Source organism: Diabrotica undecimpunctata, chromosome 2 (genome assembly GCF_040954645.1).
Source record: "Diabrotica undecimpunctata isolate CICGRU chromosome 2, icDiaUnde3, whole genome shotgun sequence".
Lineage (NCBI taxonomy): Eukaryota > Metazoa > Arthropoda > Insecta > Coleoptera > Chrysomelidae > Diabrotica > Diabrotica undecimpunctata.
The window spans coordinates 38,751,014-38,770,565 of record NC_092804.1 but is presented as its reverse complement, the minus strand read 5'-3'; the positions used below and the strand labels follow the sequence as shown (position 1 = coordinate 38,770,565).

The 19,552-nt window shown below is 33.0% G+C and overlaps 1 protein-coding gene across 1 annotated transcript in view; it reads right to left on the bottom strand.

Annotated features, from left to right (window-relative positions):
- LOC140434436 (L-selectin) overlaps positions 1-19,552 on the bottom strand; it is a 44,535-nt gene that overhangs the window by 8,123 nt on the left and 16,860 nt on the right. The window contains exons 2-3 of the mRNA XM_072522696.1: positions 16,414-16,547; positions 8,637-8,797 (exon numbers count right to left, since the gene is read on the bottom strand). Coding sequence (XP_072378797.1) covers positions 8,637-8,797; positions 16,414-16,543 — 291 coding nt within the window. The 5' untranslated portion in view covers positions 16,544-16,547. The remainder of the gene's footprint in view (positions 1-8,636; positions 8,798-16,413; positions 16,548-19,552) is intronic.

Sequence of the window (19,552 nt, the reverse complement as noted above, 5' to 3'; positions counted from 1 at the left end):
GTAACATTTACATGTTAGATTATTGATATGTTCTTTCCAATTCAACTTTCTGTCAAAAGTAACTCCTAGCAATTTTAACGAATCTTTTAGTTGTAGTGATTGGTTGTATAGATATAATGAGACTGGTGTACTGATTTTGTTTTTAGAAAATACTATATATTTAGTTTTAGTTGTTGAAAAGATAAATCCAGTTTCCTGTGACCATTTTTCAATAACAAGAAACTCTGTGCAAGTTGTAAGAGGTTGTTTAAGTTTTTGCTTTGACCAAATATTACGAGATCGTCAGCATATAAGCGACCTTTAAGTGGAAGTTTTAAATTTCATAGAACATCATTTATGGCAATTATAAATAGCGTAGGACTTATAACAGATCCCTGAGAAATTCCATTTTCTAATTCCACTTTTGACGACAAGTTACCATTTACTCTAACTTGCATATACCTTTTATATAAGAAGTTTTTTATAAATGCAAGGCAGTGTCCTTTTATTTCTAAATCGTACAGTAATCTGATGATACGGTGGCGCCAAGCTGTATCAAAGGCTCTTTCAATGTCGAAGAATATTCCAATATATTTTTGATTAAGGGAGAAGGCTTCATGTACACTGCTTTCTAGGTCTATAATAATGTCTAGAATTGATCTATTTTGTCGGAAACCACTTTGTTCTGGAATAATAATATTTCGATCTTCAAGTGTCCAGAGAACACGACGGTTGACCATTTTTTTTCTAACAGTTTGCATGCAGTACATGTTAGTGCAATTGGTCTATAAGACTCAGGATCTGTTTTGGGACATTTTATTTTTAATATTGGTGATATAATAGAATCTCTCCACGCTGTTGGAAATTTCTGTTCTGTCCAAATAATATTAAATACGTTAAGAAGGTAATTGTATGCATTCTCAGGTAAATGCTTAAGAAAAACCATTGGAATATTATCTGGAGCCTCACTATTCTCTTTAAATGAGTTTAATACATCTTTGTATTCATTTATATTAAGTTTGGAGTTTAAAGCATCTGTGTCATCTACAAACGGTATAATTACATTGCATTCTTCGTTCTGTTTAAAGTTGATAAAATTATTATTATAATTGCTTGTATTAGATCTATTTTTATACGTATTAGCAAATTCTTCTGCTATTTCTAGTCATCTGTGATTATTCTATTATCTTTCTTTAGTTGAGTGATTTTGTTATAAGCCGGTATTCCAGATATTTTGTTAACATTGTTCCACATTTCAGACATAGGGGTCCTACTGTTTATACTGGACACAAATTGAGCCACGAATTTCTTTTTGAAGTTTTTATTGTTAACTGAGCTTTAGCTTTAAGTTTTTGAAATTATATTTTATTGTTAAGTGTTTTATGCCTTTTTTATTTGTTTCCATTCCACCAAGGAATTGGTTTATGTTTTGTAACAAGTGCAGTTTTTTTAATGGTTACCTCGGCTGCATCTAAGATGATGCTGAAGAAGGTTTCAATGTCTGTGTCAATATTGTTGGATATTTTACAGTTTATGAATTTTTAGGTCTCCTCAGGTCTTTCAGCACGAGTTCTGCATCTTCCTAGTGATTTTTTGCCCTGTACTTTACTTTCCAATATGATTCGAAGTAATTCATATATTTCACCTCTCAACACATGACCCAAGTATATTTGTAATCTTATTTTATCGTTAATTTCTTACTTAAAGTCCTTTTAATTGATGATCGTTCTAAATACCGTTGTTGAATTGATAGAACTACCCTCTTCGATTTACTACACAAATGGCCTTGGCGATTGCGGCTATTTATGTTTTTGTATACAACGCATAAAATGGTTATATTCTGATTTTGACTCTTACTATATTATCATTTTGAAGTTATATTTCTGGTAGCGATTATCGTAATATTGTGTCGCTTGCTTAATATTTTACAGCAGTTAGACCGATATATTTTTAATATTTATTGGCATTGAAGTATCCGTCTTTTTTTGTTCAATGGTATATTACATTAAATGTGATGTGCATGTGCAATTATTGAAAACTGTAATAATATACATTAATAATTATGACAATTTGATTAATTTATTCATCATTACATAATATGAATTAGCTTCCTGGTGTGTCGTCTACAGCTTTTAATAATTAATCATTAAAGGCATGTTTGCCTAACACAATATTTATATTCTGAGTGAGTAAAAAATAATAAACGCTCCTACATGTAATATAACTATCATTAAAGTTTAATAATTCTATTAGCGGATTAATGATTAATAAATGACAAGACTTTTTAACTAAATGTTAAAAGTTTAAAGGTTAGTTGTAACAATATAGCTAAGATCCCACTTCAGGATTACTACGTTCATAACTTAAGTCGGTCAAGTGCCACTTGATAAAGGCACTCTGCCGAAACAGGTGTAGTGATAAGATATAATAAATTTTGTGGAAGTTTTGAAAACAAAGTTTGTGATACTACAAGACTCCAAGGAGAAAAGGAAAGACCAGCGGTAATCCTATAAGATCAATTCGATTCAGAGCACGACACTCAGCGAACCTCAAGTGCATAGCAGCTAGCTTTAATGATAAGTAGTAGAGACGCGCTTTCCTGGATGTAAGCAAAGTCTTCAATGGAGTGTCGCATAAATGAATCATACATACAAATAAAGGGCAATGGATACAGCGTGGCGATGATTAGAGTGAATTTCTCGTATCTAGCTGGCCGGAAGTTTACGGTTCTGATAGGACAAGTCATACCGAAACACAGGACTCCGAAGGTAGGAGTAACACATAAAGTAGTATTGTCAGCTCTACTTTACAACGTATATACAGCAGATGTTCCAAGCAGTTGTGTTTAGGAACAGAAGAAAAAAACTCCAGGAGAACTACTACTACTACTAGTGTAAAACAAATCCGTCAAATGAAGAAAAAAAGATAAATAACGAGTCATAACGAACAAATGGCTGACGTTTACTCTCCATATAAATGTCTTCTTCTTCTTTGAGTGCCTCTCCTTAAAATTAGGGCGATTGAAAAATTTAATTTACTGCTGTTTTGAATAATTCGTTAGTTGTACAGCCAAACCACTCGCACACCACAAAATTTCTTATCCAGGACATTCTTCTACGGCCTGGATTTCTGGATTTCATATAAATGTAACCATCCAAAAAGCAGCAGCCATGCAAGGAAACATAAGAAGACTCACAGGAAGAAAAAGCAAACTTACAAAATTAAAACTAGATTGAACAAAACATTATACTACCAATACTGTCATATGTATTTTTCGCATACGGATACACTTCCAGAGCTATTCCCTCTTATCATATTTGATGATAGTTCCTTGACATACCTCTCAAAAAAAAAAATAAACCTTTAATAACGGTTTCGTGTACCAACAATTCAAAACAACAAACAAAAAGAATTACTCAACATAATCAAAGAGAGAAAAATACAATACTTGGGTTATGTGTTGAGAGGTGAAATATATGAATTACTTTAAATCATATTGGAAGGTAAAGTTCAAGGCAAAAGATCAGTTGGAAGACGCCAGAATTCCTGGCTGAAAGACCTGAGGAGATGGTTTGACCGCTCATCCTCAGAAATCTTTCTTGCAGCAATTTCCAAAGCTACAATTGCCTTTTGGATCGCGAACCTTCGAAAGGAGACAGCGCAATAAGAAGAAGAACAACAATGGCGTCTGCAAAAAAACTATCAAAAACACACAAAACGGGGCAAGAACTGACACCGAACGCTAAGTGGAAACTGGACAATGCACAGAGCAGAGATTCGCCACCAATAAAGACGACAACTGGAGTACAGAACCTCATACTGTCCTGAATCTTAAGCGGTAAATATGTTATTTGAAGGTCCCTTTTCTCAGAAATTAATCGCGACACAAAATTAAGACGATAGTTGTCTCTTGCGATATAATATAGTACGTGTGGGCTGGGGGATTCGTATTTAAAAAATCGTTTCTTTCTTTAAATTGAGATTTTTAACCAAATAATAGGTAAAATACATTATGTAAAATTATTTAAAACTCACTTTCTTTAAGGAAGTTATTTTTCTTGTTTAATAGACAAAAGTAGAGAAAAAAGAACAATTTCATTTTCATATTTTTTATCGTTAAAAATTTTTAACTGTACTAAGTATGCACATTTCGTCCGTTGTGTGAAAGTTCCAGTGGTGTGATAAAATAAGTCATTTGCAAAGAGTAATGTAAAATTAAGTGCGCTTCTTTGAGAGGGACATTTCGACAGTAGAAATATCTATAGTGCGTGTGCGTACTATAATTTAAACAAACTTTTTAATATTCTTGTTTACTGACCTCGATAATATTGCAATAAAAATTAAAATATAATGTGATTTCTTCTTGCAAATTAATAAGAGCATGTATAATGGCAAATTATATTTATTTTGAAGAAATTTTTTAAAGTAATCTCATTAAAAATCTGAATTATTTAGTATATTTATTAAAATGTCCAGATGGTACTCGATTACTCATACATATATTTTTATGATGCCTTATCTTAAAACAGGTGTTATTTATTAAAATTGATTTTAAAACTATAAAATAATTTAATATAATCAAACAAATTAATAATACACTTTACAAATTAAAGGCAGATATCAAGCACGGTATTTTTATCAGATCTTGGTCAAGTACTTTTGCTCTCAGAGCATCTTCAGGGGGAATTCGTCAAAAAGTTTTGGTTATCCAGCACATCATTGAATGTTAACATTTAAATACATCTACACAAAAAACTAACAGTAGACAATGGACAAACAGTTTAAAAATTGTTTAGATGCTACATTGTCAGCAACGGTAGGAGACAGAATGATAAAATGAGACAGATCATAATATAATAATAATAATAATAATAATTAAGAAGTTCTGGAGTATTCATGAGTACTTATTAGCATTAATTAATCACACTATTTCTAATCCGTAGGTAATACCATCTATCCTATCCCAGGGAACAACTTATTTAATGCCAAAAGGATAAAATAACACCCAAGATCCAACCAAGTATTGCCCAATTACTTGTCTTCCAACTCTGTATAAATTGGTCACATCTTTTGTAGCCCGGCGTATCTACCAACACTGTGCTCTAAACAATATCATAGAGCCTCAACAGAAAGGATGCGCAAAGGATTCAACTTGTCATCGACTTTGTCATTTCTAACCAAGCATTTAGCAAAAAAAAGGAATCTCTTTACTGCTTTCATCGACTACAAAAAAAGCGTTTGATTCAGTGCCGCATGAATGGCTTATAGATATATTAAAAATATATAAAGTCGATGACAACATAGTGACCTTTTGAAAACATATAATCTCACATTGGAAGATAAAAATTCACCTCCGAATACCTGATAAAACGAATATCGAAACTGAAAATATTGCAATTAACCGGGGTCTATTTCAAGGATATTCGTTGAGCCCACTATGGTTTTGTCTAGCGATGAACCCCCTACCTCAGTTACTGAACTCAACTGGCACAGGTTTTAGCATCAAAATTTTAGCGATAGCGATATTTAGGAGGACGAATACTTACGGATATAAGTGAGCAACTAGAAAAACAGATTACTAATTTATGAACTTATTTTCAGGTGCAGACTGAGACATCTACTCTACATCGCGCAATTTGTGCAGTAGATGATACAATACCGATCAATACTGTTCTGAAGCTATTTTCTTGTGGCATGTTAGAGTAATTATTATTTAAATAGGAATAAGGCACAATTAAAGATTAAAGTACGTTTATTGACAGTTCAATTTCCACTTAGGAAATTGTTCTCAAAATAGAAACATTAGTAAATTAAACAAATTTTTTTTTTTTTGTTACTTGGTGAAAAATTCTTCTAATAATTTAATTTTATCTGACTCATTTATATTGGCAATTTAGACATACATTATACATTTTAAAGTAGACGATTTTAAAATAATATTGCCAATATTGTTGAGTTGCGTTCCTGGGACGACTTTACTTGTAAGATAGTTCATTCGATTACATGAAATCAACTTTAACTTGAGAATATACGTCAGAAAAAATCATAGACTGTAATTCATCTTTAAAAAGACAAACACATGCCATGATGACAGTAAAAATCTCCTGTTAGTGATTGCATAGTACATTATGAGGGAAAATCAGGAAAAAATCCTCCTAATACTATCCCGACATGGTAAGTATTAGGACGTGCATTTAGTTTACTTTCAACAAACACCAAATTCTGATTTTATTTGTTTGTTATTTAAAAAACATAAATGATGTATCCTCTATAATATGTTACCGACTTACTAATACTGGTATTTTCCTTCTAATAACTTCCTCTTTTAATATGGATAACCAGATCCTATTACATTCTGCCAAGGAATTTGCGACACAATTGGTCTCAATTAGCATAATTAGAGCCGCTTCTTTGATTTTCATAGTTGAATCATTGAACCATTGAACCCTATGTTAGTTATCCCATGCGTGTTTACATATTTGAGATCTATCAAATTCTCTATTTTTAATATAAGATTGATGTTCACTTATTCTAACATTTAATAGCCTTAATGTTTCACCTAAATAAAACTGATCGCATTCACAAGGTATTTTATAAATGCAATTCTTTGTCTTTTCTTGTTCATTGTTAGGTTTGGTTTTAGACAAAATATATCTATTTTAACATTCAAAACAACAAACACATTGAGATCTATTTTTGTCTAAAACCAAACCTAATAATGAACAAGAACGGACAAAGAATTGCATTTATAAAATACCTTGTGAATGCGATCAGTTTTATTTAGTTGCAACATCAAGGCCATTAAATGTTAGAATAAGTAAACATCAATCTTATATTAAAAATAGAGAATTTGATAGATCTCAAATATGTAACCACGCATGGGATTTACGACAATAAGGTTCAATGGAATAATTCAAATATAGTCCTAAAAGAAACGGATGATAAAAAGAGAAAAATCAAAGAAGCGGATCTAATTACGCTAAATGAGACCAATTATGTCGCAAATTCTTCGGCAGAATGTAGTAGGATCTGGTTACCCATATTAAAAAAGGAAGGTATTAAAAGGAAAATACCCGTATTAGTAAGTCGGTAACATAAAGAGGATACATCATTTATGTTTTTTAAATAACAAACATATAAAATCAGAATTTGCTGTTTATTGAAAGTAAACTAAATGCACGACCAAATACTTACCATGTCGGGATAGTAATATGATGTTTTTTTTTCCTGGTTTTTCCCTCATAATTTACTATGAAATCACTAACAGGAGATTTTTACTGTCATCATGGTATGTGTTTGTCTTTTTAAAGACGAATTACATGCTATGATTTTTTCTGACGGATATTCTCAAGTTAAAGTTCATTTCATGTAATAGAATGAACTATCTTACAAGTAAAGTCGTCCCAGGAACGCACTCAAGAGTCAGATAAAATTAAATTATTAGAAAAATTTTTCACCAAGTAACAAAAAAACAAATTTGTTTAATTTACTAATGTTTGTATTTTGAAAACGATTTCCGAAGTGGAAATTAAAACGGCAATGAACGTACTTTAACCTTTAATTGTGGCTTATTCCCATTTAAATAATAATACCGATCAAACTGAGGGAACCAGAAATATCAATAAATCACCTTTCTAGGAACGAAAAATTGCGCACCTGGATGGGTAAACCTCTGCACGAGCCATATCCCAATGAGGTCAGTCAAGACCATGTCGACAATATATTGTCGAACTATTAGCTGACATCAGAAAAGATGTTCCCTGAAACAGAAGGTTTATTACTCGCCATTCAGGATCAGGTTATACCAACCAAAAATTACCTGAAATATATCGTCAAAGAACCTCAGGTTCAAAATGACAAATACCGATATGGTTGTCAAGCTCAAGAAACCATCCAACATCTTACCTGGGGTTGCCAGGCATTTGCTACAACTGAATATAAGGAACGGCATGACTCAGTAGGAAAGATCCTCCATCGAGAGATAGCCATCAAACTGGGACTTATCCAAACAAACCATCTCCCATATTATCAATACGTTCCTGAAAGTATACGTGAGAACTACAACTACAAGCTATACCAGGACCGCGCACTGTGCTCTGCATATATTAGACCAGATCTTATACTAGGTAATAAACTAAAGAGACAAACAACACTAATTAATGTGGCGATACCCAACAACAATAATCTTCGTGTTAAGCAGAACGAAAAGATCGCCAAGTACAGCGATCTGGAAATTCAAATACGAAGACAGTGGAGAAAGTAAAGTACCCAGACAATCCCTATTATTTTTTCTACTACTGGAGTCATTCCGAAGAACCTCCTAGAAAACATAAAAAAGCTAGGTCTGAATAAACATCTCTACAAGACCATGCAGAAAACTGTACAACTCTCAACGTCCAAATGTGTACGAAAATTTTTGCGAGATATTCCAGCATACCAACCTAGGACTCGAAAACACGGAAAGATTCTCACCAGAGCTCAATCGTTTTGATACCGTAGGTATCTGGAATGAGTGAATTTTCCGCTTTGAGGGAGTGAGAGCTGCTAAATCTGGATAAAAAGAACTACATTAGAATACAAATTTGAACATCAAATCAACGTTAATGTAGTAAGTACAATAAAATAATTTAATAATTTTTTAAATACTGTTATCTTACCTTATCTTCAACGATGTGCCTTTTGATCCACTCATTTTCAGCACTTGTTTCCAAAGAAACCAAGTCCATGCAACGTTTCCTGCAGTAGTTTCTAGTTGATAACCAATCTTGCTCCACTCCTTTTGTGTTTTGGTCTTTCCAGCTGAAGAAGTATCCTTTGCCTTTAAAAAGTAATATATTTTTAAATTAACAGCATCATTATAATATAACCAAAGTTTCTATATCAATTTATGTAGATAACTTATTTTCGACAAAAATTTTCATTTGAAAGTCGACATTTTGCATCGCAAGAAGTAAATATAGTTAATCATTTATTAATGTTAATGGAAACTTCTTTTAAATTCTGTTTGGAAAAGTATTTAGTATTCACTAAAATATTCTATTTTCAATATTCTTAACATTTTTAACATAATATGATCTTATTTAACTATACAGTGTATCCGTAAAGTATGTAATAAATTCGATATTTTCTAAAAGAAAAGCCTTTTTAGAAAAATCTAAAACACGTCGATTTTTAAATTTAATGTTCTACATTTTACGATAAAATTTTATTATACCAGGTGATTACACATTACAGTGAGGACGTCATCGGCTCTTTTTTTAAATGTAATACCCTGTATTTTAGGAGATTTTTAGATCGATAAATATGAGCTGATTCCAAAAAAGTATAATACTCGGGTCTAATGGATATAATTTGAAAAATATGCGCTTAGAAAATAAATTACTTATTATCAATTGCAAAAAATTAGCCTACTTCTAGTTTTTGGTAAACTGTAATTATTTTTAGTAACGTTCAATAACAATTAAGTAGTACAATAATTCTATTAATTCGTGAATGTTCTGTATTATTGCTTAGAGTTAATTTTAAGTAGAAATGATTTTGAGTGTAAAACAAAGAATTGAAATACTCATGATGATTGGGTATGGAGACAAATCGCGAACTCAGAAGGAAGTGTGTAATTTATTTAATGATAAATATCCAGAAATATCCATCACGCAGTCAACAGTAAGTAAGATTGAAAAGAAATTTCGAGAAACTGGTACGGTTGAAAATGCACGCAAATCAGGTCGTCCCTCTGTAAATTATGTTACATTAGATGTTCTACTTGCTTTTGAAGAAGATGCGCACATTTCTGTTCGTAAGGTTAGTAGTGATCTCGATGTTTGCAAAACAAAGGTACACAAAGTATGTAAAAGTAAGTAAAATAAGTAAAATGCACAGTTTTACAGGAATTAAACGAGAATGATACAGATAAAAGAATACAATTTTGCGAAATAATAATGGATAACTGCCACCGAAACCCTTTCTTAAATCAAAATATTATTTTTTCAGATGAGGCTGCATTCAAATTAAATGGCGATGAAAGATCGCGAAAACGATGGAACGATAACTTACTGGAGGCACATTGAAAAATAGATAGACTCATGTCTACATAAAAAAGAACAAGTAATCTAGGATGGACTGATAAGAAATATTTGACAGTGAACTCAGTATGTGTGACAATGAGAATCAGTGACAGTGTTTAGATTATATAAAATATATTTAAATGATATTGTTATTAACTAGCAAAGAAAAAAGTAAAATTGTTTGATTGGAGAAGAGAACTATAAACCACTTAGAGACGTTGCAAGTATTTTTAACAAGAGACATCCGAATAGAAATATTATTCATTCAACTGCTGCGAAAATATCAAAGGGATTTAAGACTAATGGAAGTATTAACAATAATCTTACTGTAAAAAGGCGAAAACTAATTGCCAATGACTGTTACTTCTACAAAATAGAATACCTAAGTAAATATTATACAGTAGCAAGAATTTTAAAACAAAAACAAATATAGACCATTTAAATCACAATTCGTTTATTCAATGAAAAAAAAGGGACTATGATAGATGGTTTTAATTTTGACCACATCATCCAAGGATAATTATCGTCATCATTCTGGCTTTACAACTCTGCTTTGGTCCTATCCTCCTCAAGAATTTCTCTCCAGTCGTCCCTATCCATCGCCTTGTTCCGCCAAGCACGTATTCCCATATTTCTCATGTCTTCATCGATGTTATCAAGGAACCTTGTTATGGGTCTTTCTCTTCTTCTCAGACCAATGGGTCTATCAAGGAGCGTTTTTCTAGCTGGGTTCTTTTTGTTCCATCTGCATTACGTGTCCTATCCACCTCAGACGTCCTATCTTAATATGTTTTACTATATCAGGTTCCTGATATATTCTTTAAAGTTGTATCGTCTTCGCCACACTCCATTGTTATTCACTGCTCCATAGATTCGCCTTAGTACTTTTCTTTCGAAACATCATGTTTTCATTATTTTTTGTTAGAGTCCAGGTCTTTGAACCATATGTTAGAACTGGGCGTATTATTGTTTTGTAGAGTTTTATTTTTGTATTTCTCGATATAATTGTGGATTTAAAGAGGAGATTAAGCCCAAAATAGCATCTGTTGGCCGTGCAAATTCTGCGGTTTATCTCTGCGGTAGTTAGTTATTTTGAGCGTTAAGGAGCGCTCCCAGGTATACAAATTCGTTCACTGCTTCGATGACGTCTTTTCTATAACGAGTGGTCGTAGGATTTTTGGTTGCGTGCTTATTTTCAAATACTTTATTTTGTTGGTGTTTATTATTAACCCTTTGTGGTCGACTAAATATTGTGGCTGACTGTCCCAACGGTCGTAGGCATGTATATCATGCAACGACGTTGCAGTCGTCACGTGTTTCCGGCTCCGAGTGCGCCACAGACGTCATGATTTTTAGCGCCTTTCAATATGAAAGAAATGATCTCTTTGAAAATTCATATTTCTATATCTATTGATTATGAGTAATTGAAATTTTCACATAGTACTCTTGAAACTAAAGGAAATTCAATAATGACAGTCTGAAATAAATATTTCTTCTATTTTGTTATTAAATTTTTATTCAAAAAGTAGTCAGTTTTTTAACAAAATAATGTTGATTTTTTAAAATCTTTGAAAACAGAAATTAATCTTAAAAAAAAATGTATTCTCGCTAAATGTTTTCAACATTATATATTTATAGCTATGTTGACCTAAAAAAACTCATCATTATTTAAAATTTTGTATAGTGTGAAATTTTTCAAAGCAAGTTCCGGGATGCAGGCCAGGACCACTTGGACACGTTTTACAGTAGTATATATTTTACGTTCTACGTCCTCCGGGTTTGGTTCTGTCACTGCAAACTTTGCAATCCGAATTACTTGTCCTTGAATATATTGCATGAAATAAACCATTTAAGCGGATTGCATCTTCCGGGGTTTTGCCAAATCGTTGTCGAGCAGGATTTTTGAAAGTGGCTGTCAATTGTGCAACCAACGCTTTTCTAAAATTTTTTGAACGATAAGTTCGAGGTACGTTATTATGCATCTTGTATAGAAGAAAGGCATTATTAAGTATTACTTCTAGCATCCAGAAGAATAATTTTCGCCACCATTTGCTTGATTTTCTCATAAAAGCATAAGAAGTAGCATAATGATCTGCTACGTCGACACCACCCATATATTTATTGTATTCACTGACAACTTTTGGTTTACTTCCTGTTACCTCGACCCACCCCCCATCATTAAGTTTTCTGCGTTTCTTAACCTCCTCAGTTGAATTATATAACGTAGACAGCATTACAACCACTCGTTTATCTTTCCAGGCTACTGCGGATAATTTATTAGTACGTCGACTAACTACGTCTCCTGGTTTCAATGTTTTGGTGAAAGCAGGTTTTATTTCCATTGGCAGTCCTATTCTATTAGTCATCACAGTTCCTGTCAGGTGAACTCTCATTTTATATAGCTCCTTAGCTAATAGTGGACTTGTGTAATATCTGTCTGTAAATACATGATATCCTGCGGTGCCATTTCCTGCGTCTATCAGCTTGGTCATTAAATGTACCACAATACGTGCTGTTATAGGAAGATCAGGACGTATTAATGATTGTGTTGTTTGAGTGCCAAAGTGGGGTTCTATGCCACAAACATATCCATTACTCGAATCAGCTAGAGCAAAAACCTTTATTCCCCACTTTGTTGGTTTATCTTTGTTGTACACTTTAAATGACACTCTTCCTTCGAATCCCACGGTACTTTCATCCAGTGATACATATTTGTTTGGTGTATACAACTTTCTAAATTTCGAATCTAGATATTTGAGAACCAATTTCACTTTAGAACTTCGAGATCTTGTACCATTTGCGGGATCATTTTCTTCGGGAGGGGAAACATGTAAATTCCAAAAAATTTGGAAAAATCGTCTTTTTGATATTACATCTTTGAAAAATGGTTGGTAATCTATCCACGCACTGGAAAAATAATCCGACAGTTCAGGCTTAGGGTTTAATGCCATATTAATTATGACACCAAGAAAACATTTAAATTCTTCTAACGTTACAGGCTTCCAAGTACTCTAAATTGATCTTTTTGTAAACGGCGTATTCATCATTTTTTTTTTCAGTAACATATCTAAAATAATAAAAGTAATCAGTATCTCGAATAACAATTAAAAATTCTAAAATATACCTGTTTGTATCAGTTACAATGGCCGTTAACAGATCATCTGTAAAAAACAATTGAAAAAATCCAACTCTTTAGTGCCTTCAAAGTTTCGCGGACAATGAAATCCAATGTCCTGCGAAAAAGAAAATTCTTTGAATTTTGTATTGACTGATTCCCATGTTTGCCATATTTCTTCATCTTCTTCAGTACTTTCATCACTCTCCTCCGGTTCCTCATTTTCGAACATTAAATTGTCTTCAATTTCCGATATGTCGGATTCTGAAGTACTTTCCCAACCCCGGTTATCGATTTCAACATTATTATCCTCATCACTGTTATGTAAATAGTACTCTAGTTCGTCATTACTTAAAAATCCTCCTCTAGACATATTTTCAAATTCAAAAAAACAGAAATATTAAAAAACGTAAACAGAACGACTTCAGCAACAACGTGTAGTACAGCACTGTATTCAACCACAAATAACAACGTACTGAATAAAAGTAAACAACCGTTTTACTTCTAAATGGCGCGATTTTAGCATAAAGAACAAGAATCGATTACTATTTTTTATCGATATATCGATATTCCAGTAATTAAACACAGAAAAACTTTTGTCATGCTGGAGATGCCTACGACTGAATCTAAAAATTTAGCGTGGCATGTCTCACATGCCAGACGACCTATAGGACTAGATTATGGCAAAATTAAGCGACCATGGTGAATGATCAGGTCTGGCATTATATACATGCCTACGACCTCAAAGGGTTAAACCTATTTTTGTAGCTAATTCTTTTAATGCTACATATTCGTCTCGTACAGGGTTTTCCGTTCTCCCAACATTATTGATATCATCAGCATAGACCAAAATTTGCTCTCTCTCTCTCTCTCTCCAATGGCGCTACAGCCCAAATCGGGCCTTGGCCTCCTCCAAACTATGCCTCCAACCTTGTCGGTCCCGCGCCGATCTTCTCCAGGTTCTCACGCCTAGCAAATTTTGCGCGTCCGCTGCCACTTCATCCTCCCATCTTTTCCGTGGCCTTCCTTTTGGTCTTGCGCCCTGCATTTTACTATCAGGGGCTCTTTTCGGCAATCTTTCTGTCTTCATTCTTACTACATGACCAGCCCAGCGAATTCTCTGAAGTTTAACGAATTCTGAGATCGGTGTCTCTTTGAACAGTTGGTAGAGTTCATGGTTATACCTGGATCTCCATATTCCGTTTTCGTTAATAGGTCCAAATATCTTTCTTAGGACTTTTAGACCAGGATTTGCACTGATTTATTATATATTGAACCAGTGGTTGTGATTTGTGACATACGTACTTTTTCCAGATCCAGATTGAACAGTAAACAGGAGAGAGAGTATTCCTGGTGCACCCCATTATTTGTTTTAAAAGGTTCAGACAGTTCCCCCTGAAATCATACTCTTTTCAAGAGTTAGTTTTGTTAAATTTACCAACTGAGTTGTTATTCCTAGCTCTTTTATTGCTTTGAACATTTCTCTTCTATTCACAGAGTTGTAGACTGCTTTGTAGTCTATAAATATGCGATTAGTATCAATGCCATATTCCAATGTTTTTTCCAAAATTTGTTTCAGTCTGATGAATTGTAGATTTACCACCTCTAAAACGAGCCTGGTATTTTCCTACTATCTGTTCTGCATATAGTGCCATATGCAGTTTATAAGCTGCTGTGATGCCATAATGGTATCACGGCCACCTTCTTTATATAGTTCAGCTGGGAGATTATCTATTCCGGGTGATTTATTTCTAGCTAGATTTTAAACTGCATCTTTAACTTCAAGAATCGTTGGTGGTTCCTGTTCCCTCTCGTCTTCTCCCCTTACCTCATCTCTTTCGTCTTCCAGGTTTTCTTCTTCTTCCTCCAAGGATAATTATAAGACCTTATTTTATATTTTTCTCATTATTATAAGTAGAACTATCTCGTCCCAACATTGCCGCTTGGTCTGAAAAAAATCTCCATTTGACAATAACGAATCGGGACCAATATTCATTTACAACAATTTTGTGGTGTGGTATTTATAAAAACAGATTAGTTGGGCCGTATTTTTTCCACGAATCTATGAATTCTGAATGTATTTACAATTTTTACAAAATCAAGTCAGTGACTTTATATACGGTACCCCGTTCCACAGTAAATTATCATTTAGTGAATATCTTAAATATCTGTTTATCTTTTATGGCCTGCTAAATTCCCCGACTTAACTCCCCTGGATAATTTCTTACTAGGTTACTTACAACAAAAAGTTTACCAGCAAGACCCGTTTCAATGTGGAAATTATTTGGGGACGATAATTTCAGAAGTTTGCTAAGAAATTTTACCAAATATTATATAAAGGATTATGCAAATTTGACATTATTTAATGTACTGAACCATAGGGACGATATATGATAGGGACGGTAGAGGTATTAGAGGAATGAGTGACAATTAAATTTTTACTTATTTCTATGTGTGTATTATTAATAATTACATAGAAATATTACATATTACATAATAATATAAATGCATATACATTTACTACTTATGTAAAGTGCACAATATAATAGATTAAGAAACGAAAAGATTAGAGTACTTCATTATTTTAAAAAGATTAGTCCATTAGTTAAATTAACAAAAATGGTTATTTAAATAGATACAATTGAATATTTTGATGTGATTTTTAATTCTGAGAAACTTTTTTAACTAACAATTTTTTTAATAAACAATTTTCGATTTTGTCAAAAATAAAGGTACAAGTCATCAAGACTATGATGAGGAATGAATTTCGAAATTTTGGCCGTCAATGCAGAAAGCAAACAGAGAAAGTATGAGGAGAGAAAGAGTTGGAACACGCCGGCCCTCGGCTATGTGATAACGGTACGGAAGTTTTCAGGTAGAGTTTACTTCTACTAAAATATTTCCGGTAATGTTGCTGCTGATTGTAGGATTTTGAAAGTCATACCTAGTTTTGACAGAAATTCAAATTCAAGATTCATTTTTAATCACTATTGAGCAAAATTTATACATTTTGACAATCCTCGTATACGACTAAAAGAATTTGAAAGCCTATGATGGCATTTTGGGTTTTAATTCTTGTAGAACATTTTATGAAGAACATATTTTTTGCTAAAATTAATAGTAAAAAAGTTTTTCATATGGTGCCAACTTACTGGAATATATTGTTATGTTATCTCGCTGAAAATTTACTTTTAATAGCATGCATGGTTTCTGCTAAAATTATGTTAGTCATCCTGTGTTAACCATACTACTCACCATCTGGAGTTCTTTCATGAATAACTCTTTGCGAGCAAAGAGTAGGAACGGGAGCTTCTAGAATCCTCTGATTTTGAAGTTGGGCTGCGCAGATTCCCAAAAGGGCGAAACACAAAATTATAGATTTCATTTTTCTGTAAATAAAATAAAATTTGTAACTATACATTATACACACATGAAACGAAATAAAATATAAAAATAATAGCAAAATAATTATCATTGCACGTCATAGGTTTAATGACGTTTTAAATAATTGATAATATCTTGCTGGAAAAACATTTTGAAAAAATTTCTACAAAATTGATTTATTTTTAACTCTTTATTGCCGCTTGTAACTCTTAAGTTACATATTGAATAAGAGTCATTTTCTAAACCTGATAGTTCCGTAAACGTCCGTTGTTTCTATATGGTTACAGACAGCTGTCTACCACAGAACATTCCAATCGTACACAACGTCAAATTTTATGCATAAGTTCTAGCAGTTGTCGTGTGTTGCCGTTAGTAGTGTTACAGCGTTGTAATAGGTGACTTTGATCACAATTTCAAGTACTTTCTATACTAGCTGAAGAAATAAAAAAATAAAACTAAAAGTAAGTACATTCTGCTACAATAAATGTTGTGTAACTTTAAAGTTACAATGGTCAATAATGTATAACATATTTTTTTGCAGGTGGTAACAGAAATGGAACCTATTTGTGTAAAATTATTTTATGGCAAGAAAGAATTAAATAATGTTCAAATTAGAGACACTTGTGGATATGACTCTGAAGATTCCATTCTAGAATCCGACAGTGACGATGATGAAATGATGAAGTGGTATATATTTCAGAAAATGTTTGTTCGGAAGAAGTGAGCGTGAGAGATATGGAAGACAATAATAAGAACCAGGCAGTGGCGGCTTTTGGGGGTAGGCAGGATAGGCCGGGCCTACCCAATAATTTTAAGAGCTTTAAAATTGAAAAACATATATCCAAAAATTATGTTAATGCATGTAAATAACTTTTAAATGTACTAAATCACTCAATACATTAGCGCCCGTTAAAACAACTATGTTAATATATTACCACAGAAAGCATCGAATCGTATTCAGGCATTTTAAATATCATTAATAGGCCCGATCGGAACTGGCCGACCCAGCTCACATAGGATCCCCCTACAAAAAGCGTTTGAAGTTAAGCAGCTTACCGGACAAAGATTTATATTGCCGTGTTTATGCTTGCTGCTTAGGCACCAGATGATCGGGCCTACGCCGACCATCGACCATCGACCTTGTAACGTAATTATCGAATTGCAATATAAATTTTCTTTTAAATTATGATAAGAAAATATGTAACATGATATATAATTGTAACATATTTTTAAACAAACAACACAATTGCAAACAAGTGCATGGTTGCCCAAATAAATTTTAAAAAATTCGTAAAATTCGACAAAAAAATCACATTTGCATGATTTCTATATCGCCTGATTGTATGCAACTTATATATGGCAACACTGTCGCCGAGCATTAGTTCAATTTTCACTGTTATTACTAGTTGCACTAGTTGTTGGCCGATCTAGGTTGATTTTTTAAAATCTTTCTTGGAATAGTGAGATCGTTTTATAACTGATACATAAAAATGAGTTTTTCTGAGGCTTTACCAGGTTGCAGTAATAGTAATGTCGATAGTGTGTGTTTGGACATTGTTGTTTCACTATTGGAATCGCCATTATCTAGAAGAACTAAAGTTTAGTTGGTAGGCATTGTAACACAGATACATCCGGAGGAAAGGCCTCCAGGGGGAACTGCATTCAGATGTACTCCGATTACTCTGAATCCAACACATGCCAGGTACGATTCATCTGGTACGGTCTTTAGAAGATTCCCACTCTCACACAAAAAAAAAATATGTATTACACACACTGGCGGCTACAGAAATAAGTGGGTTTTCATCAAATATTTTTAAGGGGGGGGGGTCATGACCCCATGACCCTGTGACCTCTCCCTCTGGATCCGCCACTGATTACACATAGCTATATGTAATTTGCTGGCTTGGCCTACCCAAAATTTTACCACACCAGCCGCCACTGGAACCAGGAAGATGACAGTGAAAAAGAGGATGACAGTGACGACGAAAAGTTGTTCTGCACAACTAATTCAACCTTGGAAAGGTAGCTTACCGCCAGGACCTGAAAACCCGTATACCGCGATCAAGTATTTTAGAACTCTGATAGATGACAATATTTTGGACAATATCGTTTATCAAAAAAATCTGTATTCTACCCAAAAGAACACCGAAAAATCTTTAAATGTGGACCAGAATTTTTTTCTGACATTCGGCTTTAACGGACACCACGTCCCCCCAAGTAGTCCGTTATGTCGAGGTTTTACTGTAATCATGAATCATAGTTATGTTGATTTGTATAAATAACAATTATGAAATAAAGCGCTTAATGAACCTTGTAATTCAATTAGGAAAATATTAAAAAGTACATAGTTGTACATAATTGTATAGGTAGCGTAAAATTACTGGTTACTATGTTTAATGAATAGGTTGTTAAATCAATTATCCATTAATATTGTAGTTGAGGTTTCTATAGATGAAAGGTTGAAATTGTTTAATCATTCATTATAAATGTTCTAAAATAACAATAGAGAATAAAGAATATTAACTGCTCGTCAAAAGTTAAGCATATTAATTTGTTACTATTCGAATAAAAAACTATTCGAGTAAACGGTTCATACATTGTGTATCATTTTCACAAAACATCACGTGTATATTTATATTTTGAAGAACGATTGATTTTAATAATTGATATTACAATATTAGATAATAGATAGTTAATTAATAATATTTGATTATAATAAGAAAGATACACTTATCAATAATTGAAGTGGATATCTTATTCTTTGTAGTTTTGTACTACTTTTTTGATATTTTTTGAAATCGATACTGCCCTGAACAAAAATTTATAGCTAATGCTTTTTTCATCCTACCTGTTCTTTCTTGGTTTTTTTTACTTTTCAGTAAATATAAATCTGGTTTGAAATGTAATGTAGTATAAGTTTTAGCAACTGTATTACTGTTGTTCTAATATAACTTCTTCATCTTCACGAGCAATATCAGAATGATCGGACGCTGGCGATCACCATTCCAAA